Genomic DNA, 12,746 nt, shown 5'->3' with positions numbered 1-12,746 from the left:
CCTGCTCTCTCTCCTGTTTATCCTTACCTACGTAAAGGATTTATGACATGTACCTTACCAATCTCCTCCATACTCACTACTTGGCTCGGCGAGTCCGTCACGTTAAGGTAATACACGGTATCTCCCGCTGTACGGACTTACCTCCTGCACAACGAGGAATCCAAACATGTCCTTTAATGTGCCCGAGCAGTTATCGCGGACGTCAAATGACATCAAGGCCTCCTCTATTTGCGCAGTAATATTCGTAAGGTGGTCACCATTATATAAACTAGTAAGGATAATGTGGAGGTATGCTTTCTGATCGGAAACGAAACATTGGACATCTTCAACGAAGTCAACTCTGCGGAAATGAGCCTTAATTCGGTGATAGTTGTCCCCAAAGTACTCCTGGGATTTCTGGCTGTCGTGTGACATCCTTATACTGGGTACTTTTACTCTGGGAGGTGCTCTATAGATCGGAATGAAATTGGTGAACAAATGTTGGCAGAGTTCAACGGGGAGGCAGAAACCGTTATATAAGCGTTAGGTAGAACGAATCATCCAAGCTTCGTGTTTGTGTCAATTTGTAGTTAGATCCGATTCACGTAGGGTCTATGTGAACTTATATTTCACGATGATTCACACATAAATATCGATTCAACGGAATGGAATATAAGCAAAAACAGTGATACAACGGCTCTAATAGTCCAACAAGCCTTTGGTAGCATACATAAGTTTAGCATCTCATCCGTCTCTAGTTCTGGAAATTCATAATGACGCTAGTCTTTTAAGCCAACCCCTTCCATATTCCTCTAGGAACCTATGTATGAGTATTTGACCGAAGATCTGCGTGACCTAGTTACAGCTACATAATATCGTGACAGGCAACCAGCTCATAACCATATTCTCTACAGATCGTTACTAATCAAATGAATCATAAACATTGCCCTAAAAGCGACATGATTCACTCGAAAATTCGATATTTCCAAAGTCCTCCATGAACATATCACGGGGCTTAAAGACCAAGTATGGTCCATCGTGGGTTGACGTAAAAATATCATGTAGATGAAATTCACCTTGAGGGTTTACACTTTTAAAACTGTACTAAGAATAATTAACAAGAAGCAAATAAAAAGCATAGACAAGATATGAGCGCATACTAACCTCGTTGTGATGAACCGAGTAAGTATTAACACCAACTACTGTGCCCTTAGGAATGACATGGCCATCAAGTATAAAAGGTCCGTTGCCCTCTTCTTCCGGCGCTAAGTGTCTCCAGAGTGTCCCTAGTGATGGCGGGGACAACCTCAAAGCTTCGTTAATGCAAGCTCGAAGGTATTGACAACTTGTAAGTCTCTTCCCACAAATTTCATTTCCGGTTTGGAATGCCGCTCGGATCTCTGTAGCGAGCCTTGAGTAGCACTATGGGGTCCGCGATAAATAGAAAAATGTAGCAGTCAGGGCCGTGGCGGATATATCTCATCCTGTATAAGCATATCAGTTTTGGAGTATAATAGAAAAAGAAAAAACATGGCGGTCCTGCTAACGAATCTGCTATTATGAAGAAGACTTCTTCGTACCAAAGATCACCAAGTCGGAGACCTTCATCGTCTTTTACGTTGCAGATGCGACCAATGCCAGAGTATATGTGGCGATGTGCATGTGTGTCAGCAGCCATACGACTACGAATCATTGTTTCTATCAAACGTGCGGTCTGCTCTCGCTTTTTACGAAATAGCAGATTGATATAATGATGGAGCTTATAATGTGGAATGGCGGTCGTTTGCATAAACACGTTCATGCGATGATTTATTCGAGCATGCTGCTTAACGAGAAACCAGTTTTCTTCGTTGGTTTGAAGGTTTAATGCATATCCGAAGGAGAGTAGTCCGACGATGTCAAAGCTTAGGTAGCTGCACAGGTCTTTTACGTCAATGGGCAGTTGGTGGTCTGTAGAAGTTATGCGTTGGATAAATATATCGACCTGCTTTGCCATCAGAGGCATTCGCAGTAGCCGGTTCAACAAGCTTCCGCTTACGGCGATATCTAATGAATTCCAGATGCTATGGGCACCCGCCTTTGATTGCGTAGCCAGATAAGTTGGCGGCTTGGTGACGCTTTCATTTTGGTAGATGTCTTTTTGCGTTAGTAATTTATCATAATATTGCTTTTCGTCTTTAAGCTATCTCGTAAAGCGGTGGCAGAGTCGAAGACAAGTCTGTTTGGCCCTAGCCGGACAACAGGTCCTATTGTAAGTCAAGGTCAACCATCTGTATGAATAGGTACCTTTAAGGTAAATCAAACACAAGACATGGTGGGGGTAGTATCTAACCATATTCCTGATGAGTTTTCCAATTCTGGATATAAAAGTTTCGTTTAGTTGCGAAGTATGCGGCGTAGCTATTAGTAAATTTAGCGAATAGAGTCCGGATAGTTTCGCAATGGATGTAGAAGTAACTGGTAGCTTAGAACAAGAGCAGCTTTTGGTAGATAGTTAGTAAGGACTTACTTAAAGACGATACCTACTATGAGCTCCTTACCAGAGATATGATGCCACAGACAACGCATACCGCAGTTTTGGTGAGCGAACTAGGAGTAATCATGGTAGGTGATGATTTGCTAGAAGAGGAACAATGAAATTTACATAGTTATTTTCACGAATAAACTTAGTATTGGAAGAGGGTCGATGTCTAAGACACGTGTTTGTTCGACAAAGGATACGCCAATATCCCATTCTGGCGCTGTAGGACGCCCATCTCTTCCAATAGCGACGTCTTGGCATCTTGTATTTACCGACTTTCAAATAAATAACCACCATATTAAGAATAATAATCGTAAACTAATATAATAAATTATTTTATTACATTTTCAAGAAGCTACTGTATTTACCATTCATCTTCTCTTAGTTTTAACAAGGTCACAAGTATTATTTTCAGTTTAATATATGATGTTATTTCTAAGGGAGAATGCCAAGACTGTGTTATCAGTTCTCTCGATTGGCAATGAATGCACTTGGGCTCGCTACTGAATGATAAGTACTGTTAAATTGAATTAAGCTACGCTTGATGATATCTTCGCATTTCGTACTATTCAAGACGAATTCAGATAGTCTCATTATCATACAAACACACATCATACATCATACAGTGTACAAGTGCAGCATTAAGGGTTTCCTCCAATCCATTTAAATTCTTACAAATTTCCCTTCACCTTACCCTCAGCCTCTTTAGCTGCACCCTTCGCTTTGCCTTTTAACTCTTCGGCTTCGCCCTTCAATTGGCTACGGATCTCCTCCGCTGTACCTTTTACCTTGCCTGTGTCTGCTTCGCCTTTTATTTTCGATGCCAGGTTGGCTGTTAAAGTATCACTAGTTAGCAAGTCTATCACTACTTTATTAATAATATGAATTGGTGGTAAGATGCTCACCCCCCGCATTGATACCGTCAACTAGTTTGTCCGAGACCTTACGATCTACTGTTTTTAATGTGTCTTTGGCAGTTTCCGTAACTGACTTTTGTGCTGCGATGCTTGTGCTAAAGTGTCGCGGGGCGGGGACCACGGCAATTCTGGAGGTGGTGGCCAGACGGCGAGCGGTGACTTCGAGGAACGACATGATGACAACGGCTAGTTTGATGCTTGTGCGGGTAGCTTATTTGTGTTCGGATTGAACGATTTTAACTTTGGGATGGTTTAAGTAGTGTTGCAAATATAGATGATTGTAGATTTAGGAGTAAAGTATGAATAGAAAAGCGGTAGAAGATATAATAACGTAGGTAGGCAAACGAGAGCTATAAGAGGGGATTGGCAAAGATGATGGTTAATGATGTCATAATTATATTCATGGTTAACATTCCAACCAATTAGCCCAAACATACTTCCAGAAGAGGAAATAGCGCAGGGTCCAAGCGTCGTTCGAAAGATCGTCGTATGCGTATCTTTGCGCCCCGAGGCAAAACTTCAGTGGGGAGTGACGTCTTGGATGACTTTGGTTTATTTTTTTATATTTTTTTTTATATGTCATTTAGCCACTTTATAAATGACGCCATAGTGCATTGAGGCTCTTCACCGATTTATAAGTATACGTCCAAGTACCTTTTACATGATCTTCGGAAAAGAGACATGAAGTTAGATAAATGTACTTTATAGAAGGTACCTAGGTACCTCTGTTAAAAGTTCGGCTGATACTTGGTACGTGCCCTATAAAAAAGTCCCCTCCATCTTTGAACTGATTGGAATGTCTATAATGCCCGAGTTTACGAGGGGTTATTGTGTCGAATTTTTTCCATGGCCTAAATAGGAAAGTAACTCAATGGGCAGTATATGGCCGGTGCGCAATTATGTAAACTCGGGCATATTGTGCAGCCCGCAGGGCTGCCTCCAGTATAATAAAGGTTACTCTGTAGCTAGTTGGTACCTGGAGTGATAGTTATTATTTACGAGGTCACTTGGAAATTTATTTCACAACGTGTTCTTTCTTATATAGCATATAAGTGACATACAGCTAGTGACATGGTTAAATGCCTCGTTAGAGCCTCCGTGTTGGTCGTTCTTTTCAACTCTTATAAAGCTACCAGCCACATTGCGCTTCACACATGCACCGCCTAAGAATATAAACAATAGTTAGTAATGATGATACTAAGCTAAAAGGCTATAAGGCTGCAAAACAGATACCATTATCTTTGAGCAAATAGCACCCCGTTCCGGAAATTAAACTCATTGTTTATTCTTTGTTGTAATATGTTGTTACCACAAACGGCCATTCATTCTGTTGCACTTTATAACCATCTGTAAGCTTGAAGTGCTCTGCTTAGCTGCCCACAACGAATTAAGTAAACGCATTATCTGTTTTTAACATACGAATTTTATGAATTTTAGTTTAATCAACTACTAATATTGATACTAATATTGATACTGTTAATATTTGAAGTAATCACCATGGCCGACCAGGACGATGGACAACCAAAAAACTATTATGAGAGAATTCAATTGCAGAACTTTAAGTTCCAAATGTTTCGAAGGTTTGGCTGGTCAATGAAATGGGATAAACAATACATAAAGGATAACCGGAAGTTTTGGACGCGAGTTGATCTGCCTAGGGTCGGCCCCCCACCCATCTTCGGTGAAAGGCCTGTAGACTGGGCTCAGAGACGATATCACAACCCTTCGGCAATATCATCAGCGAAGCCAGATATAGAGGACCCACGACACGATAATGATCCGACCGCTAATAAGGCGAGAGATGCATTGCAAAATGCCAAACATTACTTTGGTTCATCTCTGTTCCGTTACCAGAAGGTCTTAGGCTTCGGAGGTCGTGAGTAAACCTTTTGAGGATGGAGACGTAGATCTGGTTCATAGCACTATATTTAGTTGAGTAACTGCTAACCCACATAATGATGGTAGTGGGACTGGCACTTCACTACAGGTATGATGGTGAAGGGACCCCTAAAGACGTCGCCGTAAAACTCTCTCTCGCGTCGTGGGAATCAGACGATTTACGGAAGGAAGGAAGAGCCATGGAAGTAAGGTAAACCCAATATGAAATTATAGATACGGATTGCTTACAATACATCTACCTAGGCGATGTTGGGAGCAGTGCATGCCGTTCAGCTGGTACACCCACAGGAGGTCGGTAGACAGCCACTGGCTCCATTCTTTCTGAAACCAACAGTAGACGACTCTTCCGACGAAGAAGATTCCAGTGGCGATGAAAGCATTGATCAACCACACCGTCCTCCAAGAGTTCCCCGTCATTTTAGGTCCGCAGAGGAACATCAAGCGCGGAGGCAAAACTACAACAATCGCTATAGAACGTGGTATTACCGTAATGCTGCATTGGAGGCTAGGAATGATTACCTACTCCTCGAGTATATCGAGGGAGGTGATCTCCGGATGCTGATTAATAGAATATCGGAGGCAACCCCAGGACCTGGAGGACCGGGAGGGGTCACACCAATCCCTAATAGAATACTTGTATGCACTATTGAGATCCCCCCCTTTTTCTTTCTCTTTTTGGCTTGTCTCCTGAGGTTATTGTTAGAGGTAATTACTAACTCTCGTTGTTATAGTGGGCATTATGGCTTTGCTGTAAGTTGAGATACTCTATGGGCAATGCTTTTAATTTCTAACCAATGTAGTGGTACGGGCCTGTGTAGGGCTGAAATACCCTCCCCGTAAATTCCATCCCCAGCGGTTTGACAGGGTCGACCTGATTGAGGATGCCCCTCCAGCTCGCAAAAGGTGGAGGGCGAAGAACTGGGTCCACTTTGATATCGACCCGACTAATAGTAAGTAGTCCTTCCTGAGAATTTCTGAGGCGTTACCAGGTAGCTTATGATTATCTAGTTTTTGTTGGAAATATTGAGCGCCCGGAATGGGACGAGCCGGCATCCGAAAATGCACCTTTCACGAGACCTGTGACTCCTGGAGAGGGCTCATCTTCTAGGGAAGAATATATTCCAAAGACTGCACCTACAGCAACCATAAATTACTTCTCAGGAATGCTTCGACAGTTGACCGTAAAAGTGACCCGCGGAGAATCGTCTACGGCACAGCAAGGTAACGCTCCTGAAAGGGCATCTCGCAAACGAAAGTATGATGTATATCATAAAGATAGGGCAATAGGCGAGCATTTATTTGTCCCAAAACTAAAGGTGTGTAAATTGTATTATCTGGGGATGGTTTCATGACTGCTAACCGCCAACTGATAGCTCGCAGACTTTGGGCTAACGGAACACATTAAAACTTTTAAACGAAAGTCCGTGATACCTATTGATTCCATTAGTAATGCCGCTGACAGAGATATAGCTATTACTATGTGAGGAGGCGAGCGGTTGGCAAGAGTTCATATCTCGCGCCTGTAAGTTATCCTCCCCTAGTTTCATGATTTCTAGAGCCCGTATGCTAAGTCGAATGCTACCTACCTATAGGAACAATTCTCGGCGGATTGGGATACAATTCCCGGCGACACCGATGGGCCAGAGGCGGGAGAAAATCCAGTGGCAGGGAGCTATAGCGCGGCAACGAACGTATGGGGTATCGCATTGGTAAGTACCTAACTCATCTTATATAGTTAAGGTATCTATAAGGTATCTAGATGGTTTGTTTCTTCATCTAATTCTTTGCAAGACGATGTGGATTATCATAACCCAAAGACAACCACCATCACCACCTCAACCTCAAATACCACCCGGAGTGTATATACCAGGTGGGAGGCACGCAGTGAATATCGACGACGCACTCAGAGGAATGAATCCAAACCTACCGATATCCTACTGCCCGTTGTTAATGGACGGACAATTCAACAACGTCGATGAAGACCTCAGAAGAACAATATATCAATGCATGTACCACAACCCGAGTCATCGCCCGACAGTTGAGGAGTTACTAGTTCAAGGACGGGTAGGGATTCAGAAAGTTTTCCCTAACGAGACCGACGAAGTCGTCAATCGCTGGGTTGATAGATTCATACTGAGCGCACCGACCGCCTAAAGGTAGATTTGGTAGAGGGATTGCATGATAGACATGGAACGAACATAGAGCTGAGAAGAGATTGTACGATATTTTTGTATATTATTATGGAAGGATTGAATACCATTTAAGTGTATTGTAATATGATTCAAGGATCGTCGATCGTGCTGAGGGAATGTATTTATGAACACCTGTCTGTCAGCAGCCCTGCGTCGATCGCTGACGGAGAGTGTACTCGTAGCCGGTTGAATTACGAATTGTCCGAGACAGGAAGAAACCGTCGGGTTTACCTAGTGAATATACGCGAGCTGGGAATGATAGTAAGACGACTCGTTCTATATCCTAGTTACATGAGGCTGAATGTGTTGGATTGGTATCTCTTAACTAAGCTGATAGCTGACACGCCGAGAAAGGTACCTAGCATGTAGCGGGAGTGATGTCACTGGTGAGTTTTATTTAGCAAGATCTTAAAGATAGAACAGACCCTTCTTCTTCTTCTAGCACGCTTATAGAAGTGATCAGTGATCTCTGGGGTCTGTGCGTGGGGAATGGGGGTAACCCCTTAACTTATAAACCCATGTTTCTAAAAGCGCGGGGGTTCCGAAGGGGTGGGATGTGTGGCTTGATCCTCTTTCATCCCAATGATACCTTTCGACGTCAATCAACAGAAAAATAAGTCCTTAAGGTATAGAATACTTGTTATAGTCCAGGAGTATGAAACAAAGCTTTGAAATAAGTACTATGTAATTATCAGCTAAGCGCTTGTTATTTCGCGTCTGTTGACGACTCGGTGGGAATATTTCAACTTCTCCCTTCTTCGACCTACATCGAGCGTGGCTCAGGTACGCCTTCGCATGACGATGTGGTGTCACGAAGATGTTAAATCAGCCTAGCCACTTCGATGACCGCCCGATATTTGTTTGATCTTTATAGATTCACTGGCCTACATCTTTCGCACTGCTACGTATCTGTGGGAGTTCGGTCAGGGCCCGTCTCTGTGTTAATAATTCCGTATTGTCTAGCATGGCGTTTTGTCGAACTTCGGTATTCTTAACATGGAAACGGCATAATCAGCGCTAGTAAAAGTTGACAGCTACAACATATTTGCCTTTAATAGCTGCTGATGCAAGGCACTCAGCTAGCAGCGGGAACGATCTACAATGTGCCGATCGTAGCAAGCAATATGATCCTAGGAGGATTATGCAGAAGCCATCTGCATATGCGATCCGGCCGGGAAGACTATTTGGATACCTTCCAACAGCATTCTACGTCTCTATTATCTGTGATCGCCATGCTGAAAGTATTAGGTGATTTAGGTAAGGACGCGACTCGCAGCCCGGCTCTCAGAAGCCCGTCATGGAGTTCTATTATTTAAAGGTCATTCATCTTCCTCGAAAACCCAGATTTCTTATGGAGTTATAACACCATAGCGACCCCGGATAAACTTGATTTCATCAATTCACACTATCTACTTCTTATAGACCATCAACTATCACGGTTAAACCATGAAGACCTCTACGTCCTTGTTCTCCGTCATCGTAGGCATCTGTTTGGCAGGTGTTCAGGCTGAACTGCCCTACAACATGCCAGAGTGGCGTATGCGACCCCAAGTCATTCAGTAGAGTTAACGAGCAAAAGCTAATAGAGAATGAGCAGGGAGAGGAGCCAGCCCCCCTATTATCCCATCAGAGCACCCGACATGGCAATACCCTCACCACCAACCTACTGGTGAACCGCATCACCCTCATCCGACTAGTGTTCGCCTACCTGGCCATCACAGACCGCATCCCACTAGTTACCCTCAACCTACCGGAACTACTAGTCCTCACCAGCCTTGCAAGACTGCTGCTGACTGTGTATACCTTTCTTGCACGCAGCAGATGCCTCGAAGTGAGCCCACATGCGTCCAGAGCCGGGTTGCAAGGTAAGGCTCGACTATTAACCCCTTTTAGTATGTAAATGTTGCGTATAAGCTAATCCTCCCTAATTAGGTTCTGTTCATGCACAATTCCAAGGGCGGAATAAGACAAAAGGAATAAATAAAATGATGACTCGGTCACTGGGTACTTCTTGAAGTATCCTTTTTTCTTAGGCTTTGCTAGTTAGATGTTGTGCAGTTATGCTTTATTTATTTGTTATCTTGTTCAGTTATAAAATCAAAGATTCAGGGATCCTCTGAAGTCTGGTGCTTGTCTTTAGTTCATTGTCATATTACTGCGAAATCTCTCACGATGGATCAGACTTACTGCTCCCTACTCTTGATTGAATATATCAGTGAAGTGCCGCATTGAACCCTCTGAGTGCTTTTAAAGTTTACGGCTTGACAAGCAAAGTGTATAAAATTTGATACTCGAGATTATAGACACATATCCCAACAATCAGAAGAATCCACATTGTAAGAGTCACTATTATGGTCAGAGTGGTAGGTAGGGGGGTAGTAATAGGCCTGGAAAGATAAGAGTAGTCTTGGGTAGGGAAATATTTATAGAATATTATACGCTATTGGGTCAGCATACGAGATGTATCGAGGTATTGGAACCCTTTTTACCATGGGGTATAACAAGAAAACTTCATAGAGTCGTGTTCTTGAATATAAGAACAATTCCACATACCTCCTTTGAAGTTATGAGATTTATATTAGTTAAGGACTGGGCCTACATGGATCATATCTCAGGTGAGGTAGGTAGGCTGGTATGAATTGCGCTAGTTTAGCCGCGCTTAGGTTAAGGGTCAACTGATTTGGAATTAATACCTACTCCGGTCAATATCGATCTTGACATATTCGGATGTATTGGGGAGAGTATACTCAACCCATTCCGGCAGTTAGAAACAGTGCTAAACTACTTCCAAGTTGCCAGCATCCATTTTCCCCTTCTACAGAGTAGTACCGAACCAGGAATTGGCCGATCTTACTGTGACTAGAACGTGGAATGAAACTAAAGTCTAAGCCTCATGGGTTCACTACCTTATATATGTAGTTTTTATCGTTCTATTATTATTCTGTTTACTAGGATGGCTAACCGGGCAGTCCTGCAGGACGAAAATCCCGAGAATAGATAAAAGTACTAAGCCTGCCGCAACCTTCTCGCCTCGTGGTCTTCCCCCGCGGCTACTACTCTTATTCATACATACGACGATCATCGCCGGATAGTTGACGTAGAGTCCACTGAACAAGATGCAGTTAACCTCGCTCGCCGCGTTGGCATTAGCCGCGCCAGCAAGCGCACTAATTCGATTCTCATGCTCTCAGCTTGTGGTTGACCGTATCGACCCGTTAGTGAATCCGGGGATGGCACCCTCGCCGCATCTACACCAGATCATTGGCGGAGTAAGTTATAGCTAGGCGAGCTAAATAAGTAAACATATGGCTAATCAGCGTAGAACTCGCTTAATGTGACTATGGACCCTACTAAAAACATGCCTGGCGAGTCCACTTGCACAACCTGCCAGTTTACCGAGGATACTTCCAATTACTGGACCGCAGTCCTCTTCTTCAGGGCCCGTAACGGCACCTTTAAGCGTGTACCTATCCGACCTAACGTAGGTTTCGACGGCGCCGAGGGTGGTATGACCGTCTACTACATGCAGAACGGCTTAGCCGACTACCAGCAGCGATCCAAGGTCACAGCTTTCAAGCCTGTAAGGCCCTCGCTGTCCGCGAATATCGAGTACTGAACATGTAAAGCTGATTAGTTTAGGGGTTCCGTATGCTTGTCGGCGATTCGATGGCTCGAACTGCCGAAGACGCCAACAAATACAAGCAGGTTACCTACACCTGTCTGCAAGACATGAACACTCGTTTCCCCGAGACCAAGAACCTCCCTAACAAGCTATGCCCGGCAGGCATCATGGCAAACATTCGCTTTCCAACGTGAGTCGGCCATGCGTATGTATACCGAAGTTGTTCGATAATCGTCTAACATGTAGTAGTTGCTGGGATGGCAAGAACCTTGACACCGTGGATCACATGAGCCATATGGCATATCCAGCCAGCGGTACTTTCGACTCGCAAGGGCCCTGTCCAGATAGTCACCCCGTACCTGTTCCACAGCTCATGTACGAAACTATCTGGGATACTCGCCAGTAAGTTTGTCTTCTTATAGCCTATTTGTGTTCCGTCTAGTTAATTATGATTCCCGTGAAGATTTAACGACCCTAACGAATGGCCTGAGGACGGATCCCAGCCCTTTATCTGGAGCATGGGTGACCAGTAAGTAGCACGCATCCCAAGCAATGCTAAGGGAATTTGCTGACACAGGCTTCTAGCACTGGCTATGGTAGTCACGGTGACTATCTCTTCGGCTGGAAAGGGGATGCTCTCCAAAGGACCATGGACACACCCTGTTATGTCACTTGCCCTACATTAACCACGCAGTCAATTGCCAACCAGAACAAGTGCAAGATTGACAGGACTGTTAAGGAGGACATCGATTCTTGTAAGTTATTGAAGCGACCTTGAAATGGTGAGTAATTTAGAGTGCTGAGAATGTGTCTAGGGTTATCCGAAATCCCTGGAAGTCCCGAGATATCGAAGAAATACTAGAAGCGAGGCGTGATAGAATATCTCGAATAACTAGGGTGTGTGTGTTTGTTAGTTCGAAGCCAAGTCAAGGCTAAGCGAAGAATGTTCCTAGCAATGGACAGGCCATGCATCCTTACGATGCGCGAGGAAGCAGAAGCCGCCATGTTTAAATTGACAAATTCTCGTTCTACCTTAGGTACTGTTACGTACTCGCGCCCAAGTGACGATGAGCGATTGATCCCGGGCAATCGAAATTGAGAGATTTATAATATGGGGTCTTTGACTCGCTAGAAATAATAGTCCGATTATATTCCTATTTTAGAGGCATAAGGCGATATTTACAGCCAAGCCCGCGGGGTAAGTTCAGCTGTAGCCTGTCAGCGATTCATACATACATTGAGAAGACCCATGCCTAGGGATGCGAATTTTATTATATCACTAGCGTATAATAACTTATAATAAGATATAATAACGCATAATAGATCTATTATGCGCATAACGGATCAATCACCCCCGTTTATCCGGCGTACTATTATTTAATCGGGAAAGCGTTATTATTAAAACATTGTAAAAGTGCTAAACACTAAACCTATTTTGGAAACATGTTTAATTAAAAGTTATTATAAAAATTATTTATACCTAAAAAGGCTTAGTGTATGATACTTTTGCTTGCGCTAGAGGATATAGAGGGGGGAAATATTAATTACTTAATAATTGCATTATATTATAAGTATTATGCGCATAATAGCTATTATATGTATAATAACGCATAATA

The 12,746-nt window shown here is 43.4% G+C and overlaps 4 protein-coding genes across 4 annotated transcripts; 3 read left to right on the top strand and 1 right to left on the bottom strand.

Annotated features, from left to right (window-relative positions):
• Nucleotides 1-3,014: 3,014 nt before the first annotated feature.
• F4817DRAFT_344343 (uncharacterized protein) lies at nucleotides 3,015-3,911 on the bottom strand. The gene is made up of 2 exons (XM_049304135.1): nucleotides 3,406-3,911; nucleotides 3,015-3,332 (listed from the first exon to the last, which is right to left on the bottom strand). The coding sequence occupies exons 1-2, from the start codon at nucleotides 3,590-3,592 to the stop codon at nucleotides 3,172-3,174; spliced, it is 348 nt and encodes a 115-aa protein (XP_049156854.1). The 5' UTR covers nucleotides 3,593-3,911; the 3' UTR covers nucleotides 3,015-3,171.
• Nucleotides 3,912-4,914: 1,003 nt separating this feature from the next.
• Nucleotides 4,915-7,514, top strand: F4817DRAFT_366971 (kinase-like domain-containing protein; the record flags this gene model as incomplete). Its single annotated transcript, XM_049307058.1, has 10 exons — nucleotides 4,915-5,293; nucleotides 5,383-5,501; nucleotides 5,560-5,952; nucleotides 6,048-6,066; nucleotides 6,117-6,266; nucleotides 6,325-6,632; nucleotides 6,690-6,736; nucleotides 6,787-6,838; nucleotides 6,909-7,025; nucleotides 7,108-7,514. The coding sequence occupies 10 exons, from the start codon at nucleotides 4,915-4,917 to the stop codon at nucleotides 7,468-7,470; spliced, it is 1,947 nt and encodes a 648-aa protein (XP_049156853.1). The 3' UTR covers nucleotides 7,471-7,514.
• Nucleotides 7,515-8,767: 1,253 nt separating this feature from the next.
• On the top strand, nucleotides 8,768-9,377 carry F4817DRAFT_366969 (uncharacterized protein; the record flags this gene model as incomplete). The annotated part of the gene is made up of 2 exons (XM_049307057.1): nucleotides 8,768-9,045; nucleotides 9,106-9,377. The coding sequence occupies exons 1-2, from the start codon at nucleotides 8,955-8,957 to the stop codon at nucleotides 9,375-9,377; spliced, it is 363 nt and encodes a 120-aa protein (XP_049156852.1). The 5' UTR covers nucleotides 8,768-8,954.
• A 1,247-nt stretch (nucleotides 9,378-10,624) lies between these two features.
• On the top strand, nucleotides 10,625-11,992 carry F4817DRAFT_318040 (uncharacterized protein; the record flags this gene model as incomplete). Its single annotated transcript, XM_049300883.1, has 7 exons — nucleotides 10,625-10,777; nucleotides 10,831-11,088; nucleotides 11,148-11,320; nucleotides 11,380-11,532; nucleotides 11,594-11,659; nucleotides 11,716-11,885; nucleotides 11,946-11,992. 7 exons carry the CDS (start codon nucleotides 10,625-10,627, stop codon nucleotides 11,990-11,992), a joined length of 1,020 nt encoding a protein of 339 aa, XP_049156851.1.
• Nucleotides 11,993-12,746: the final 754 nt, after the last annotated feature.

Source organism: Daldinia loculata, assembly GCF_022478755.1.
Source record: "Daldinia loculata strain CBS 113971 unplaced genomic scaffold F4817scaffold_42, whole genome shotgun sequence".
Taxonomy (NCBI): Eukaryota; Fungi; Ascomycota; class Sordariomycetes; order Xylariales; family Hypoxylaceae; genus Daldinia; species Daldinia loculata.
The sequence above is the reverse complement of the archived record's forward strand: the minus strand, read 5'-3'. Positions and strand labels throughout refer to the sequence as shown.

Coding starts and splice junctions, on each gene's coding strand:
- F4817DRAFT_344343 (XM_049304135.1), bottom strand. CDS start 3,592: ATGTCGTTCCTCGAAGTCACCGCTCGCCGTCTGGCCACCACCTCCAGA. Junction 3,333..3,405: donor TGACGGTATCAATGCGGGGG/GTGAGCATCTTA, acceptor ATACTTTAACAG/CCAACCTGGCATCGAAAATA.